Source organism: Megascapheus bottae, chromosome 15 (genome assembly GCF_031878675.1).
Source record: "Megascapheus bottae isolate mThoBot1 chromosome 15, mThoBot2.hap1, whole genome shotgun sequence".
Taxonomy (NCBI): domain Eukaryota; kingdom Metazoa; phylum Chordata; class Mammalia; order Rodentia; family Geomyidae; genus Megascapheus; species Megascapheus bottae.
This window is the reverse complement of record NC_143523.1, coordinates 21,441,489-21,459,928: the sequence shown is the minus strand read 5'-3', so window position 1 is coordinate 21,459,928 and position 18,440 is coordinate 21,441,489. Positions and strand designations below refer to the sequence as shown.

General features: G+C 43.6%; 1 protein-coding gene and 1 pseudogene across 2 annotated transcripts in view; both read right to left on the bottom strand.

Moving 5' to 3' along the window:
- Oga (O-GlcNAcase) overlaps positions 1–14,931 on the bottom strand; it is a 31,928-nt gene extending 16,997 nt beyond the window's left edge. The window contains exons 1-7 of one of the 2 annotated variants that reach the window (XM_090346037.1): positions 14,774–14,931; positions 9,082–9,133; positions 8,373–8,470; positions 5,708–5,838; positions 4,857–5,028; positions 2,561–2,659; positions 627–911 (exon numbers count right to left, since the gene is read on the bottom strand). In XM_090346037.1, the coding sequence (XP_090202163.1) occupies positions 627–911; positions 2,561–2,659; positions 4,857–5,028; positions 5,708–5,838; positions 8,373–8,470; positions 9,082–9,110 (814 nt within the window). In that variant the 5' untranslated portion in view covers positions 9,111–9,133; positions 14,774–14,931. Of the gene's footprint in view, positions 1–626; positions 912–2,560; positions 2,660–4,856; positions 5,029–5,707; positions 5,839–8,372; positions 8,471–9,081; positions 9,134–13,798; positions 14,426–14,773 lie in introns of those variants that run through there. The other variant, XM_090346036.1, reaches the window with a different exon arrangement.
- An 806-nt stretch (positions 14,932–15,737) lies between these two features.
- On the bottom strand, positions 15,738–15,834 carry LOC150053915 (U6 spliceosomal RNA; annotated as a pseudogene).
- Positions 15,835–18,440: the final 2,606 nt, after the last annotated feature.

Below are 18,440 nucleotides of genomic sequence, written 5' to 3'. Positions count from 1 at the left end.
TACTACCACCAAGTTTCAAAACAGAAAACCTGAATACTCCAAATGTGTCAGTGTATTATTCACCTTTAGTCCATGAACCTCTAATTCCCAGCAAATGCATGATGCATATAATGATTTAGTTCAAGTACCTATGACATTGTTTCTTTTTTTTTTTTTTTTGGTTGGTTGTAGGGCTTGAACTCTGGACCTGGGTGCTTTCCCTGAGCTCTTCAGGTCAATGCTAAGCACTCTACCACTTGAGCCCTAGAGCCATTTCCAGTTTTCTGGTGGTTAATTGGAAATAAGAGTCTTACTGACTTAGCCTGGAACGTGTAATCCTAGCTATTCAGAAGGCTGAGATCTGAGGATCACGGTACAAAGCCAGCCCAGGCACTAAAAAGTCCATGAGACTCCTATCTCCAATTAATCACCAGAAAACTAGCTAAAGGGGAAGGGTGGTAGCCTTGAGCTGAAGAGCTCAGACAGTGCCCAGGCCCAGAATTCAAGGCCCACGACCTACTCCCCCCATCAAAAAAAAATCTTAATAAAACCTCCAATGGTGATGAGGAAGGAACACAAACTTTCCAATGGCTCTGGTTAATTCTACCTCTTCTCTCAACGTCAAGTATCAAGTAGAGACCACTTACTCATCACCACATCTTTTCTTACTCCATTCATGTTTGATTTGTACCATGTAGCAAGGGTGTGGATGGCAACAAAGTTGGCTTCAAATTCACAATTTGGATTAGTCAGTACTCCTTTTAACCGTGGGATAAGTTCTGTTGATCTTCCTTTGTAGGGGCCCAGAAACAACCTCTTCTGATCGTAATCGTTAGCATGAATGTTATCCCAAATTACTGGGGCTCTCTTAATAATTTTAGAAACCTCTTCAATAGACTCCACAGGAATTTCTTTAGAAACAACTTTGGGACCTAGAAACAATGATCATCATTACTGATAGTATTTTTACATGGTTAAAACATACAAATATTCACGACCATACATAAAACTTACAATTGTGTTTTTATATACTTCCTGACAATTTTTCTTTCTTTCTTCTTTTTTTTTTTTGCAATGCAAAGGACCAAACTCAGGGTTAATGAATACCAAATACATGTACTAGCAACTGAGCTTGCTACATATCCAGCTACAATTTTTTGAAGACTGGGTCTTACTAGCTGATTCAAACTAACTTCAAACTCAAAACTCCCTTAACTTCCCAACTGCTAAGACTGCTCTTGCACCCAGTTCAAGCCCCACGACTGAAGATGACAAAAAAAAAAAAAAAAAAAAAATTTTTTTTTAAGTGGGTCTTAGGGCTTGAACTCTGCCTGGGAATTGTCCCTGAACTCTTTAGCTCAAGGCTACCACCCTACCTTTGAGCCAAGCCCCACTTCCAGTTTCCTAGAGGTTAATTGGAGATAAGAGTCTCAGGTCCTTTTGTGCCTGGACAGGCTTTGAACCTTGATCCTCAGATCTCAGCCTCCTGAGTAGCTAGGATTACAGGCATGAGCCACAATCTTGGCTAAATCTTTTTTTTTTTTTGCCAGTCTTTGGGCTTGAGCTCAGGGCCTGAGGACTGTCCTTGGATTTTTCTCAAGGCTAGAACTCTACCACTTGGGCCTCAGCACCACTTCTGGCCTTTTCTGAGTATGTGGTACCAAGGAATTGAACCCGGGTCTTCATGCATGCTAGGCAGCACTCTACCACTAGGCCAAACTCCCAACCCCTTGGCTAAATCTTTTATTATTCATTAACTGCTATCCAGTCATTACAAAATCCTTTCAAGTTTTTTTTTTTCCTTGCTGTGCAGGAAATGAAACCCAGAGCCTTGCTTGTGGTGAAACAGATGTTCCGTCATTGAAATGTTCTAGCATCTAAGATTTTTTTTGTTAAGTTAGGAACTGATGGCTCACATCTGTAATTTTAACTGCTCAGGAGGCTGGGCAGAAAAGCCATCTGCAATTAACCAGCAAAAAGCTGGAAAGTGGAAGTGTGCCTCAAGTGGTAGAACTCCAACTTGGAGCAAAAAAAGCTAAGTAAAAGTACAAGGCCCTGAGTTCAAGCCCCAATATACACATGCACACACACAAGCAATAAATATATATGAACATATTTATATATCATATACATACGTACTCATAAATCCATATTATACATTCATTTTTATATATTCATATTGCATGTTCATTTTTATTTATAGTAAGTATACATAAATATGCCTTGTAAGCCAAAAAAAAAGCACTCAACTGAATGAGGAAAGGAGTAACATTAATCAAGACAAATTTATATGTTGAACTGAAAACTCTGTACAACTAAAGAATAACTGTATTAGTACTTAATTTAGAAATCGATCCCAGGTAATTACAGTATTACTATATAAAATTTAAAGATTGTGATCCTAGCTACTCAGCAGGCTAAGATCTAAGGATTGCCGTTCAAAACCAGCCCTGACAGTAAAGTCCATGTGGCTTTGATCTCCACTTAATCAACAAAAACCCAGAAGTGGAGCTGAGCAGCAAAAGCTCAGGGACAATGCTCAGGCTGAGTTCAAGCCACAGGAAAATCAAACAAGGCTTACCTGTCCAAAGCACCTCAATTCCAGGTAAAAGCTTTTCACCGACAGTCCTCAAATAAGGAGATTGCGATACATTTGGGTAACAGAATGTGCCACAATATTCTGAGTGTAGGGAGAAAAATGATTATCAGTATTGAAATGGTCATGGATTCTGGGATGGGGAAACATTCTAGTAAACATAATTTCTTTCTATCCAAATGATAACTCCCTGTTATAACCCTGAAGGGAAATAATTCAAATAGGCAGTCACTCAAGCAGGCATGATGATGCATGCCTGTAACCCTAGCGCACTCTGCACTTAAGAGGATGATACAAGATCGTAAATTTAAAAACACATGGGCTACACAAATAAATTGGTATGACTCTATAGTCAATGGAAATACAAAAAAATACTAAAACAAATAACTAGAATTTGTGCTTCCCCCCCACAAATTGTGGAGATTGGACTCTGGGCCTGGGCGCTCTCCCTGAGCCCTTCATCTCAAGGCTACTGCCCTAACCCTGTAGCCAGAGTGCCACTTCCAGTGTTCTTGTGGTTAATCGGAGATAAGTGTCCCTTGGTCTTTTGTGCCCAGGATGCCTTTGAACCTTGATCCTCAGACCTCAGTTTCTTTAAGGAGCTAAGATTACAGGCATGAGCCATCACACCCAGCAATTTCTGTATTTTCTACAAAACTAATTCAGATTGTTCACAAAGATCAATTATAATAAATAAACAAAACACAAGATTATGACCATGACTATCAAATGACTACAAGTTCTTAACAATTTAAAATTATGACTGAATTTCCAAAATCTTTTTTTGTTTATTTTTTTGTGCTAATACTGGGGCCTGAAACTCAAGGCCTCATGTTCTCATGCACTACCACTTGAGACACCTTTGTTTCTCACTTTTTGCTGGTTAATTGATGATTAAGAGTCTCATGAAGCTGGGCAATCCTAGCTACTCGGGAGGCTGAGAGCTGAGGATCACAGTTTGAAGCCAGCCTCGGCAGGAAAGTCTGTGAGACTCTTACCTCCAATTAACCACCAGAAAACCAGAAGCGGAGCTGTGGCTCAAAATGGTAGCCTTGAGTGGAAGCCTGAAATGGCTTCCAACAAAGACCTTCCGAGTTAGCCTACGGAGTAGCTAGGATTACAGGCCTGAGCTACCATTACCTCGCTAATTCCCAGTATCTTACTAAACAATACTTGAGCATTTGTGTGGTATGGGAACCACAAAAATAACATTTATGGCTCACAATACTCTAAAAGATACACATACACACAAGTTAAAAAAATCAGTCCAAAATTTCTCAGACTCAATTTATATCTTCCCAAACAAAAAATAGTCTGGAAAAAACTTGGAGGTTGAATTTTCAGAAGCAACTAAAAAAGACTAAAACATTTCTAGTAGAAGAAAACCGGAGAAGGCTGCTGACTAAGCATTCTACCCTGGCTACTAGCAAAGCATGTCCAGATGGGAGTGGGAGGGGCGACAAAGGAACAGAAAATCACAGGCAGAAAAAGGAAACCAGTGGGAGGATACAAGAACTGCAAGTTAAAAGCAATAGAAATTTGTCTTTTTCCAGTTTTTATTTTGATTAATACTATCTTTCCTAATCCCTACAATTTTATGTTTATATACTTACTTCTAGTACTAAGAACTGTTTTCCCAGTTCATAGCTACTGATAAGCTCTCAAACTAAATTTTTCGAATATGAGATTGTAAGAAATGTCATTTTGAGGGGGCCGGGAGTTTGGCCTAGTGGTTAAAGTGCTTGCCTAGCATGCGTGATGACCCGGGTTCGATTCCTTGGTACCACATACATAGAAAAAAGCCGGAAGTGGTGCTGAGGCTCAAGTGGTAGAGCTCTAGCCTTGAGAAAGTCCAACGACAGTGCTCAGGCCCTGAGCTCAAGCCCAGGACTGGCAAAAAAAAAAAAAAGTCATTTTGAAAAAGGCTGGGAATGTGGCTTACTGGTAGAGTGCTTGCCTGGTATGCATAAAGCCCTGGGTTCAATTCCTCAGTACTACATAAAGAGAAAAATCCACAAGTGATGCTGTCTGTGGATCAAGTAAGTGATAGAGCACTAGCCTTGAGCATAGAGAGGCTCAGGATTAGAGCCAAGACCCTTAATTCAAGCCCTAGGACTGTGAAAAAGAGGGAGGGAGGGAGGGAGAGGGGGAGAGAGGGGGGGGGGGAAGGATTCCTACTTTTAAACTTCAAGGAGGAACAATAGGGCCTATATATAGATAGGATCCTTTAGAAATTCCATATTTTGGGATGACTAGTTGAAAAGGCTGCTGTATACAATACCTGTAGGACAGAAGAGGAAAGTTTCTGGCTCTCCTAGGTACTGGTAAATTTCATTTGTGATGGAGACCTGTGCATGAGCAAAAGAACTGAAGACCTCTTTGTCTGCTGCACACATATTATGGTCAATATCATCAAAAAGCAAGGCAAATGACCTGCACCCAAACTGAGATACCTGGAGGGGGAAAAAATGCTTATTAGGTCACTTTGGATCTTAAAAAACAAAACAAAACAGGATTTTAAGCATATACCTACCAGCTATATTTTCTTTATAATATTCAAAACTTGACTTATTCTTCCCCTCCCCACCCAGTCCTGGGCCTTGAACTCAGGGCCTGAGCACTATCCTTGGACTTTCTCATGGCTAGAGCTCTCTTTATCACTTGAGCCTCAGTACCACTTCCGGCTTTTTTCTATGTATGTGGTACCAAGGAATTGAACCCAGGTCTTCTTGCATGCTAGGAAAGAACTCTTACCACTAGGCCAGACCCCTGGCCCAAATTATTCTATCACTATTAAGTAGCTATACATGGAGGTTTCAATTCTATACAAAAACATGAGGCAGAGTTTTGAAACCCATTTTTCATTTGAGCTTGAATGAAATAAAAATATATCCTTGCAGAAGTAGCTCAGGAGCAGAGTTCAGTATCAATTCATTTGAAAACCACCCAGGTTCCTGGGTCCTTAGGCCCATGTCATGAAGTCTCTTGAGAATGAAGCCTAAGAGTCAATATTCTACCCCAAAGCACTATAGAGAAACTAAGTAGGAACCTGATTTCCCTTTAATATCATAAAAGCAACTAAGAAAACAATTTCAAGTACCTAGTGAGAAAAAAATAATTAAAACAAGTTACCTGGTCCAATTTGCGTTTCAATGTAGACACTTCTTTGGGGTTAGAAAAAGTGATATCCAATCCAGGTGAGATAGCATAGATGAACTCTATCTCATATTCCCGAGCAGCAGAGATAAGAGTCATAAGTTGTTCTAACGGAGAAATTCATGTTTTTAGATAAAAGTACAGGAAACGAAAATAATCTTCTCCCAATTGAAGACAATTCTAAGTTATGAGGAAAAGTTCTTAAATTTTTAAAAAATTGCCATATCTAAGTAACAGGACATGCAAAACAGCATAAACTAAAGTGCTGTGTCTTATAGAAAAAGAAGTTTCATGTTAATTTGAACCAGGAAAGAAACAGACCCTCTGAGTACTATCTCACGTCTATAATCCGAGCTATTCAGGAGGCTGAGTCTTTTTTTTTTGCTTCCCAGTCCTGGGCCTCAAACTCAGGGCCTGAGCATTATTATCCTTGAGCTTTCTCAAGGCTAGCGAGCTCTACCACTTGGGCCTCAGCACCATTTCTGGCTTTTTTCTATGTATGTGGTACTGAGAAATCGAACCCGGTCTTTGTGCATGCTAGGCAAGCACTTTACCAGTAGGCCAAACTCCCAGCCCATGAGGGCAGTTTCTAAGCCCAAACAGAAAAGTTCATGAGACACCCTCCCCTGCTTCTCCTGGAATGAACTCTGGGGCCTGGGCTGTACCTGAGCTCTTCAGCTCAGAGCTATCACTTTACCAACTGAGCTACAGCACCGCTTCTGGTTTTTCTGGTGATTAACGGAAGATAAGAGTCTCATGTAGATTGGTACCAATGGTTCATGCCTGTAGCCCTAGCTACTCAGGAAGCTGAGATCTGAGGATCATGTACAAAGCTAGCCCAGGCACATAAGTCTGTGAGACTCTTTACCTCCAATTAACCACTAGAAAAGTGGAAGTGGAGCTGTGGCTCCAAGGGTAGGGCGGGAGCCTTGAACTGAAGAGATCAGGGACAACGTCCAGGCCCAGGGGAAGGGCAGTAGCCTTGAGCTGAAGACCTCAGAGTGCCAGGCCCAGAGTTCAAGTCCCACAACCCACAAAAAAAAATTATTCTAAATAAGTTTCAACACTAGTACAATAGAAGTTAAATCTTTGAATATAATTCAATAATATCTCAAAACTGTCACGACTATATGTCTTGATTCTAACATTATCACCAGCACCATCAGAAAGTTAAAGGCACACTTAGAGTAGTAAAGAACATTAGAGATACATTTTAGTTGGTTCTTCTCAATTTAAGAAAGCATGTTTCAGTGCCTTCCTGAGCTCTGTAACCAAGTAGCTTATTAGCCAAATGTGTGTACTACTTAATCATTCATAACAGTTGTGTGATTTACAAAGAAATTTTGTGATCTAGTAACTAACTCAACTTTATGTAACTAACTCAACATAATATTTATATTTCAAGGACAGCCTTAATATAGCCTAACATTCACTAGACCATTAAGAGTGGTCAAAAGTAAGTCAAACTAAACCCTGAAACAAGAACAATTATCAGTGGTACTTTGTCTTTACTTAAAATTTTGAACATGAACCCAGACACGGTGGCTCAGTAGGCTGAGATCTAGGGATCACAGTTAAAAGCCAACCCAGGAACTAAAGCCTGTGAGACCTTTATCTCCAATTAACCTCTAGAAAGCCAGAAGTGGCCCTTGGCTCAAGGGTTAAGGTGGTAGCCTTGAGCTGAAGAGCTCAGGGACAGTGCCCAGGCCCAGAGTTCAAGTCCCACTATCCACCAAAAACAAAAACAAAATAATTTTTTTTGAACATGAAAAATTTTGGTATTTTCAAAGTAGATTGCATAAGATAATACTGCACATCTTCATTACTGATATTTTTGGAGTCTTTTGTATTCAAGGCAGGTAGCTCACTTGCTCTACTTGAGGCCTTAGCTTCAGCCACTTTTCAAAGTAGCCTACATTGTCCAGACCACTGGCAGTAGTGAAGGGTACAAGCCATGACCAGAGAACAGGTGGAGTCCACTAACAACCCATCAATCACTTAATGGCCATGACCTTGCTCGTACAATTCTTTAACTCTCTCCTAGCTCACAAAAATGTAGCAGTTTCTAGACAAAAGGACACTACCAGCCAGGTGCTGAGGGCTCATGCCTATTTAATCCTAAGTAACTCATGAGACTGAGATCTGAGAATTAAGAGTTCAAAGACAGCCGGGGCTGGAAAGTTTGTGAGATTTTTGTGTGTGTGTGTGTGCCAGTCAGTCCTGGTGCTTGAACTCAAGGCCATGAGCACTGCCCTTGGGCTTTCTCAAGACTAGAGCTCTACCACTTGAGCCACAGCACCATTCCCAGCCTTTTCTATGTATGTGGTACCAGGAATTGAACCTGGATCTTCATGCATGTTAGGCAAGGACTCTACAACTAGGCCACACTCCCAGCCCCTCTGTGAGATATTTAGCACAAATTAATCACCAGAAAACAGAAGCAGAGGCATAGCTCAAAGTGGTAAAGCACTAATTTTTAGCAAAACAAACTCAGAGACAGCATCCAGACCCCATGTTAAAAGCCCATGACTGACGAGAACCTATAAAGTGTTAGTTAAATGAGTAGTGAAATTCTAGTGTAACTATTTCAGAATGTTTTTTCCACATATTATGAATTTGTAAATTAAAAAGAAAAAATTACCAGCTTCCTCTACTGAATACATCTCTCGCCAAAACATTCTGTGTTTGTAGTCATCTTTCGGGGCATACAAGTATGTATTTAATTCCCATTTCTGGAGCCTGAAGGGAAAAGATAATTATAAATGTATAAACAGGACACATTCATAGGTAATTGTTTTTCCTCTATTTTTTCCTCTTCTTAGAGCATTGTCATTTCATACAAAACTAGTAATATTTTAAGACAGTTTTAAACTTTAGTAACAAGTGGATTTTTAAAAAATTAACTAGTCCAAGACACGTCAATATTGCAAATACAAGTAACTGTATAAGACAGGTAGTTTCCAGCTTTCCCAGGAAATGCCTGAAAACCTACAGTAAGTTAAGATGTAAAGTATCAAAGAAAAAGAACTTCTGCTGTAGACAATCTTCAAACTCTATAAAAACTATCCAGTGTTGATATTCTGCCAAACAAAAGGAAATATGAAATGTTATTCTTTGATTAATATACAAATTTACCTTCTAGGGGCCGGGAGTTTGGCATAGTGGTAGAGTGCTTGCCTAGCACGCATGAAGACAGGGAATTGATTCCTTGATAGCACATACATAGAAAAAGCCAGAAGTGGTGCTGTGGCTCAAGTGGTAGAGTGCTAGCCTTGAGGAAAGCAGAATGCCCAAGGACTGTGCTCAGGCCCTCAATTCAAACCCCTGGACTGGCAAAAAAAAAAAATTACCTTCTAAAGAGTTCTTTTCTCTGTTCCATAACCCAAGGTCTTCCATAAAATCCTAGATTTAAAGAAAGAATAAAGTTATTTTCAAGTTTCAAAATGTAGCAAGCTTTACTGAGAAAAACAGGTTACAAATCAAAAAATGAAGTCTCATTTTGTAAGAAATGTGAACCAAAATCTGAAGTTCTTAGTAAAACATTAACAGATTGCTGGGTGTTGGTATTAGGAGGTAAATGTTCTTATTTCAAAGTAGCTAAGTCATGCTGGGTGCTAGTGGGCTCACGGGTGTTAATTCCAGCTGCTCAGGAAGATGCACAGCCCAGGCAAGACTCTAATCTCCAACTAACACCAAAAAACTGGAAATGGAGCTGTGAACCAAATAGTAGAACACTAGCCGTGAGCAAAAAGAGACAATGCCTAGGCCCCAAGTTTCAAGTTCCAGGACCAGTAAAATTAAGTAAATAACTCTTGATATGGTAAAATACAGATCTTTAGCTTTTCTGTAGCATTACAGCAGAGGGGGGGGAGAGGGGGAGAGGGGGAGAGGGAGAGAGGGAGAGAGGGAGAGAGGGAGAGAGAGGGGGAGAGAGGGGGAGAGAGAGAGAGAGGGGGAGAGGGAGGGGGAGAGAGAGAGAGAGAGAGAGAGAGAGAGAGAGAGAGAGGGGGGGGGGAGGGAGGGAGAGAGAGAGAGAGCGAGCGCACGCACAGACATAGCAGTCCTGGGGCTTGAACTCAAGGCCTGAGAACTGAACCTGAGCTTTTTTTTTTCTTTTTTTGGTGAGTCATGGGGCTTGAACTTGGCCTGGGCGCTATCCTTGAGCTCTTCAGCTCAAGGCTACCACCCTACCCCTGGACCTGGGCACTGTCCCTGAGCTCTTCAACTTTAGGCTACGGCCCTACCCTTGAGACAAGCCCCACTTCCTGTTTTCTAGAGGTCACTGGAGATAGGAGTCTCAGTCCTGTTGTGCCTGGGCTGGCTTTGAACCTTGATCCTCATATCTCAGCCTCCTGAGTAGCTAGAATTACAGGTGTGAGCCACCATGCCCGGGTGAACCTGAGCTTTTTAAACTCAAGACTAGTGATCTGGAGTGGGGAGAGGGAAAGTGGGAGAAAAACATGGGAAGGGGTAACAATGTTCAAGAAGTAATGTACTACCATATATATATATATATATATATATATATATATATATATAACTGTAACCCATCTATATATCACCCTGACAATAAAATAAAATTAAAAAATAAAAATAAAAAGACCAGTGCTCTATCACTTCAGCCACGGCTCTATTTCTGGCTTTTTCTGGGTAGTTAATTAGAGATAAGTCTTATGGACGTTCATGCCTGGGCTGGCTTTGAACCAAGATCCTCAGATTTCAGCCACCAGAATAGCTAGGGTCATGGGTGTGAGCCACTGGCACCTGGCCACCTGCAGCATTATGCTAACAGATATTAAACATTCATTTAGAGGTGCTCATATATACACATATATAATATACATACATAATTTTTAAGTTGGAATTTAAAATGTCTAACTTGAACACTTTCATCTTCAGAAACCCTCTTTTTCTTTTGACCAGTCCTGGGCTTGGGCTCAGGGCCTGAGCACTGTCCTTGGACTTTCTCAAGACTAGAGCTCTACCACTTGAGCCTCATCACCACTTCCGGCTTTTTTCTATGTATGTGGTACTGAGGAATCGAACCTAGGTCTTTGTGCATGCTAGGCAAGAACTCTGTCACTAGGCCAAACTCCCAGCCCCTGTTTCAGAGTCAGATTTATGGTTTTGGTTGACTGGTACTGTAAAGAGGAAGTAGGCTGTTAACACATGCATGAGTTAAAACCAATAAAAGCTTGTAAAGACAAGCTCACTACAGTAGTTCTTATTCATTTTTAGGAATGGTACCAACCAAGAAGTATTAAATAATTACTTCATTCAGGCAGCTTAGTTACCTATCACACAAAAGAACAGAATCGAATTGAAGATAAGTCCCGGGAATGTGGCCTAGTGGTAGAGTGCTTGTCTAGCATGCCTGAAGCCCTGAGTTCTATTCCTCAGTATCACATACACAGAAAAAGCCGGAAGTGGTGCTGTGGTAGACCACTAGCCTTGAGGACAGGGCTCAAGCCCTAAGACCAAGCACCAGGACTGGTGGGGAAAAAAAATCTAGAACTAGGCACCAGTGGCTCACCCCTGTAATCCTAGCTACTCAGGAGGCTGAGATGTGAGGATCTTGGTTCAAATCAAAGCCAGCCTGGGCATGAAAGTCTGTGAGACTCTCATCTACAATTAACCACCAGAAAAACCAGAAGTGGCCCTGTGGCTCAAGTGGTAGATTACTAGTCTTGAGCAAAAGAAGCAGCAGCTCAGGGACAGCGCCAGGCCCAGAATTCAAGTCCCATACCAGGAAAAAAAAAAAAAATCTACCTCCTGGGACTGGGAATGTGGCTTAGTGGCAAACTGCTTGCCTAGCATGCATGAAACTCTCTGTTCAATTCCTCAGTACCACAAACACAGAAAAAGCCAGAAGCGCACTGTGGTTCAAGTGGTAGAGTGCTAGCCTTGAGTAAAAGAAAAGGAGCTCAGAGACAATGCCTAAACCCTGAGCATAAGCCCCAGGACTGGCAAATTTAAAATAAAGTAAAAATTCTACCTCCCCTTCAACAAGCTCAATAAACACATCAACAGTCACACAAAGCAATCTTGTTTTCATTAATATCAACTTCAGGGAAGAAACAGCAGGAAGATGTGAGTTCAAGTCCAGTCTACATAAACAAGATATATCTCCCAAAAAAGATATTATACCCTTTTCCCCAAATTCAAATTCTGCAATATGGAAGATTTCACTTAACTGCTTCACTGTTTCTTGCCTTACTGTAGCTATAAAGCAGTGTGTATATTCTCTCCTACAATAACACTACAATATCATAAGCAGCACCCATCTTTCTGAAGAATATATGGGAATAACACTGGAGAAAAAAATGATGCTCTCAACCAAGATAAGCAATCCTGCTCACCCCTGCAATCCTAGCTACTCAGGAAGCAGACAGGGCAGCACGGTCTGTGAAACGTATCACCAATTAAAGAATAGAAAACCAGAAGTGGAGCTATGGCTCAAAGTGATAGAGCACCCAGACTCTGAGTCCAAGCCACAGGACTGAGTTAAAAAAAAAAGAAAAAAAGGTATCCTTCCTCCACCCCTCCCCCAACCAGCCCAAGCAGTTAAATCCCTGAGATTCTTATCTCCAAATAACTACCAGAAAAACCGGAAGTGGCTCAGTAGTTCCAAGTGTTAAAACTGCCTAGAGTGAAAGAGCTCAAGGTCAATGCCCAAGCCCAGAGTTCAAGCCCCATGACCACCAAAAACCAAAACAACAACAACAAAAAAAAGACTATATCACCTGATGAAAGAACTAGGGGCCGGGAGTTTGGCCTAGTGGTAGAGTGCTTGCCTAGCATGCACGAAGACCCGGGTTCAATTCCTTGGTACCACATACTTAGAAAAAGCCGGAGTGGTGCTAAGGCTCAAGTGGTAGAGCTCTAGCCTTGAGAAAAATCCAAGGACAGTGCTCAGTCTCTGAGCTTAAAGCCCAGGACTGGCCGAAAAAAAAAGGGAAAGAACTAGCAAGGCGGACGGCTAGTCGTGGCTCAGCCAACATACTTTGGAAAAATTCAATTATACGTTGTAAAGAGCAACTGCAGAGCTGGGAATGTGGCTTAGGGGGAGAGTGCTAGCCTAGCATGCTTGAAGACCTGGGTTCGATTCCTCAGTATCACACACACAGAAAAAGCCAGAAGTGGCACTGTGACTAAAGTGGTAGAGCTCTAGTTGAGAGTAGAGAGGCTTAGGGACAGAACCCAGGCCCTGAGTTGAAGGCCCAGGATAGGCAGAAAAAAAAAAAAGTAATGCGCAACAGTGCTTCTACTGAATTTATTCAGGGCAGACTATCCCTACATCACTGCTAAAATATTTTGATACCGTCTTCTGGTCATTTTCTCTATCAAACTGTCCAATCCTTTTAACTGTAAATTGAAAGAAGCCAAAGTGGGGAAAAATTAAGTTGCCTTCTGAAGTCACAAAACTCCAAGTTTGTTTCACAGATGCTTTGAGAATTGTTACATTCAAACTTCATTTCCTGGAGGGCAAACAATCGTTTGGAAAAAGTGCAATTTTCGAGGCTTCAAATGAATCTTCAAAGGCATAGAGGCGTCTGCTGAAGGGTAATCCATTTTGATCACTAAAGATCATATATGGGGGGTTGTTGGCGAGCAAAAGTATCTAAACGGGAGCAATCCGTAACCCACTTAGCCGACGTGCGCGCGCTTCCCCGCCCCCTCCAGGAAAACAAGCCTATCTGTGTGGGTTGATTTTATTTTCCCTAAGAGGTGGGGGCCATAGCGCTCTACAAGGTTTCCCATTCGAACGCAGGCAACCGTAAAACAGGGTACACGGAAGCACTCCTAGCCTAACCCCAGGCTCCTAGCCACCGCCTCCCTCCCAGTCGGCCTGGCTCCAAGCCCACGGCGGGTGGGGTCAGGCTCCTTCCTAGCCAAAGAATTCAACTCCGTCTAAGGACGTGGAGAGTGGAAACTCGACCATTGGTTCTCCTCTCCACCCCATTCAGGCCTAAAGGGACAAAAGCCTTTCGGGAAGCCCCCATGAACCACCACCTGCCCCCAAGGGCAGATCGTCAGTATGGACGCGAGGTGGGCAGGGGCGCTCACCTTCTACCACGCCGCACAGGAACCTCCGAGCGCCCCCAGCCACCCGGGCAGCGGCAGCTCCGCCGGCTCCGGTTGGGTTGTCTTCTCCAGGGGCCGGAGCTGCTGGAGGCTCCAACGATGTCCCCGAGGAGGCGGCGGGGTTAGACCCGAGCTCGCCCTCCCGCTCCTCCAGCGCCGCCTGGTTCTCCTTCTGCACCATCCTCCTGCCACCGGCCGCCGCCACCTCTGCGGGTGCTCCTCGGCCTCGGTCCGCCGTCGGGTCTCCGGCCTAGAGCCCCGGAGAGGGCTTTGGCTCCCGGCGCGCGCCCCTCCGGCTCCTCCCCCTCCCCGCGGCCCTGCCTCCTCCCTCACCGCAGGGGCCCGGATGCCCGGATGCGAAGGGCGGCGGCCCCGGCTGGAGCCCTTTGTCAGCCGCTGCTACAGCCTAAATTGGGGGGGCCAGAAGCCTAACAGGAGATCGAAGCCGGAACCACACAAAAGATGACGGCCACGGTTTCTTCTTCCTCTCTTGGCACTCTGCTGCCTTCCAAATAATCTTACTTCCCCAGCCTTTTACCCCGCCGAAGCCCCAACTCTCGTCTGCTTCAGCCCCTACCGCCCGCTTCCTGTTTATCCGCACTGCGCCTGCGCCGCAGACCGGCTCAGACCGGTCCTCCGCCCGACTTCCCCTCCTGCTTTAGGACCAGCCTATAATGCTTGTTAGATGGGGGGGACCTGTAAACGAAGGCTCTGTGGAAGGCGGAGGTAAGGAAGGAAATGGAATGTACCATTCACGTTTTCCACCCCTCCGGAACAAGCTCGGCATCTTGGGACGGACCATTACCCGACCCGAAGAAGGGGAGTATGGGAGGAGGCTGCAGCAGGTTAGGGCAGCTGAACGAAGGGGGGGAAAGGATGTGAAAAGCTGAGGCTTTTTTCTCTCAGTGCGCAGGCGCGGAAACGCAGCCTTTCGTCCTTAAAGAGATAGGAACTGACCTATTTTCCTTGGAGATTCTTCTAATAGTTTGGCTCATTTCATATGCTTGGCCCAGACTCAGTTCTGTGACGATACCATTCCAAGAAACTCAGCTCACCCCTCTGCCTCGAGTCATTTGTCCCTTACCCTTCTTTGGAGTTAATACCCTCATTTAAAAATGCAATCGTTTATTCATTACTTCCTTCTGTGGCTACTTATTGAGCTTGCTTCATCTGGGCTTTGGGGCCACTGTGACCTCATAGTATGGTGGTAGGAGATAAGCAAATACACGCAGAATACCTGCGTGGTGTTTTGGGAGCCAGAGGAGTTGATAACTTCTCTTTAGGCTGCAGCCTATTTTCACTTTTGAGCTAGCCTTAAGGATGGGAAATTAGCCAGATTGCCTAGGGGGAGCAGGAAAGCAAGAGCACCCCCAGCAAGTGGTAGAGAGAGATCAAAGGACCAGCTCAGTTCCATCAGGGGCCTCGAGTTTGGCCTATTAATAGAATGCCTACCTCGCAAGCACGAAGACCCAGATTCGATTCCTCGGTACCACCTACCTAGAAAAAGTCAGAAATGGTGCTGTGGCTCAAGTGGTAGAGCTCTATCCTTGAGGAAAGTCCAAGGACAGCACTCAGGCCCTGAGCTCAATCCCAAGCCTGGTGCTGGTGGCTCACGTCTAGCTACTCAGGAGGCTGAGATCTGAGGGCCAAGGTTTTAAGCCAGCCCAGTCAGAAAAGTCTTGAGACTCTTACTTCCAAGTAACCACCAGAAAACCAGAAGTGGCACTGTGACTCTACTTGGTAGAGTGCTAGCCTTGAGCTGAAGAGCTTAGGGACAGTGCCCAGTCCCACAACCTACATCATCACCATCACCATCATCATCATAATTTTAAAACATCAGATTTGTCAGCCAGGACTGGCTTTAAATCTCTATCCTCAGATCTGGGCACACGATCCACCACTGTCCAGTCTTCCTTTCAGTTGTAATATAGAATACATCACAAATTTGTGTGCCATTCTTGCACAGAGGCCATGCTAATCTCTGTATCCAATTTTAGCATATGAGTTGGAGCAAGCAAGAAGCATTTTCTTAGACTTCCTACGATGACAGAGCCATAGCAGTGTCACTGGATATCATAGTCCCTTGGGACAGTCCCTGTCATTCCAGTTAATGACAGGCACATGGTCAAGAATGGTGATTGGGAGCAAGTCAGTAGGCTACAATTTCATCTTCTGTCCACAGGGCAGACTCTGGGGACAAAATCAACCTGTGTCTATACTTCTCCAACTTGCAGGGGGAGAATAGCTCCATAGGTTCTTTCCACACCACACCACCGCTATCCCTGCTTCTTGCCTTATCACCCACAATAGGAACCAGGGAACATGATTAGCATTTTCCGAATGAATAATGAAGGGCTCTAACCGCACAGAGTTTATAGTTTGGTTGTCAGAACAAACTGTAACAAATCTCAGTAGTCAGTTTGTGATAGGGATCCGTGAAAGGGGAAATTGGTGATATAATGAATAGTAGCTGCAGTAAATAAGAGTTACCTCAGGTAGGCAATTAATCTGTGGTCGGGGTGAGGGGTGAAAGTGGCTGGAACTGGGAAAGAGTGTTGGTAGTGAAACTGGTGACTCATGAAGGAGGCAGCTGGGTGTGATGGTGCTTACCTAGAACCAGGTAGGAAGATTGGGAGTTGGAGGCCAGCGTGGGCTATATAGAAAGATTCTCTGAAGTGAAACCAAACCCTCAAAACAAAATGGGGCAAAAAGTGAGAATGAAATGATTTATTTGTTCATTGGCAATGTTGGGGATAGACAGACCTCAAGCTAGAGAAGCATTGTACCACTAAATTAAAATTTTAAAATTTATAACTGTAAATGAAGACTTGAAATCTGAAGGGCAGCAGATGTAGCTAAGTGATAGAGTGCTTATTTAGTATGTTTGGGGCACAGGTGAATCTCAAGCCTTACATCTACCTCATGGATGTTGTGTGCTGAGAAGGCATGAATCTAACCTCCAGTGTCAACATGTTTGACCATTGTAAGTCTACATGGAGTTGTCAACAGGCGATTATGTTGAAGCTCAAAAGCCCTTGGTAGGACTGGGAGTTTGGCCTAGTGTAGAGAGTTTGCCTAGAATGCACAAAGACCCGGGTTCAATTCCTTGGTGCCACATACATAGAAAAAAGCAGAAGTGGTGCTGAGGCTCAAGTGGTAGAGCTCTAACCCTGAAAAAGTCCAAAGACAGTGCTCAGGCCCTGAGTTCAAGCCCAGAACTAGCAAAAAAAAAAAAAAAAAGCGCCCTTGGTAGGCAGGCTGGGTGTTTGTGGTTCACATCTGTAATTCTAGCTACACAGGAGGCTAGGATATGAGGATCATGGCTCAAAACCAGCCCAGGCTGAAGAAAAGTCAATAAGACTCTATCTCCAATTAACCACCATAAACCCAGAAGTTGGGCCAGGAGTTTGGCCTAGTGGGAGTGCTTGCCTAGCATGCATGAAGATCCAGGTTCAATTCCTTGACACCACATACATTAAAAAAAAAAAAAAAAAAAAAGCCAGAAGTGGTGCAGAGGCTCGAGTGGTAGAGATCTAGCCTTGAGAAAGTCTAAGGACAGTGCTCAGGCCCTGAGCTCAAGACCAGGACTGGCAAAAAAAAAAAAAAAAAAAAAAAATAGAGCTGTGGCTCAAAGTGGTAGAGTACTACCTTTAAGGTCCCAGGCTCTGGAGTTCAAGCCCCACGACCAACATCCTACTCTCCCCCCAAAATAGAGCTTGGTAGCAGTGCCCCAGAGAAAGGATGGGAGGAGCCGACTGCCATTGTGCAGTTGTCAGGCAAACAAAGAAAAGTGGAAAGTTTCTGTATTCCTGTGCCCCTTGCTTTGTGTTGATCCCATGATTCATGATTGAGAAGGAGACATAAATAAGTAAATATACATACACTGGAGGTCAGGCTGAGATCTTTTATAAAGGAACTAGGTTGCCCCTCACTAGTAACTCACACCTGTAATCCTATTCAGTGTGGAAAAGTGTCTTTTCTATCAAAGTAGTTTGCTTCCTTTCTGTTAATCTGAGAATTGTTTTTCTGAAAAAGTCCTGTTTTGGCCATGTGTTTGGCCCTTGTTAATCACATTTTAATTCCACAGTTTCCAGGTGTACTTAAGACATCCTGTTAGAAGGGCCTTGAAATTTGGTCACATCCTATTAATTAAGCTGTATCCTTTGGTAGATTGTGAACCTGAGCTCAGCCAGTGGGCACAAAGAGGCAAAGCCTGCTGGGTTTAGGAGCCGTCTGCCTGCTCTGGGTTCTTGCTTGCCAGATTTTTAGCAGATATCATACTCTTCTGCAGAAGTAAACTTTTTTCTCGCTGAATTCTTTTTTTTTTTTTTTTTTTTTTTTTTTTTTTTTGCCAGTCCTGGGCTTGAGCTCAGGGCCTGAGCACTGTCCTTGGACTTTCTCAAGGCTAGATCTCTACCACTTGAGCCTCAGCACCACTTCTGGCTTTTTTCTATGTATGTGGTACCGAGGAATCGAACATGAGTCTTCATGCATGCTAGGCGAGCACTCTACCACTAGGCCAAACTCCCGGCCCTGGCTGAATTCTTTTTGTGTCCTTATTCTTTGTATGTGGTAGAGGAATCGAACCTGGGCCTTCATGCATGCTAAGCAAGCACTCTACCCA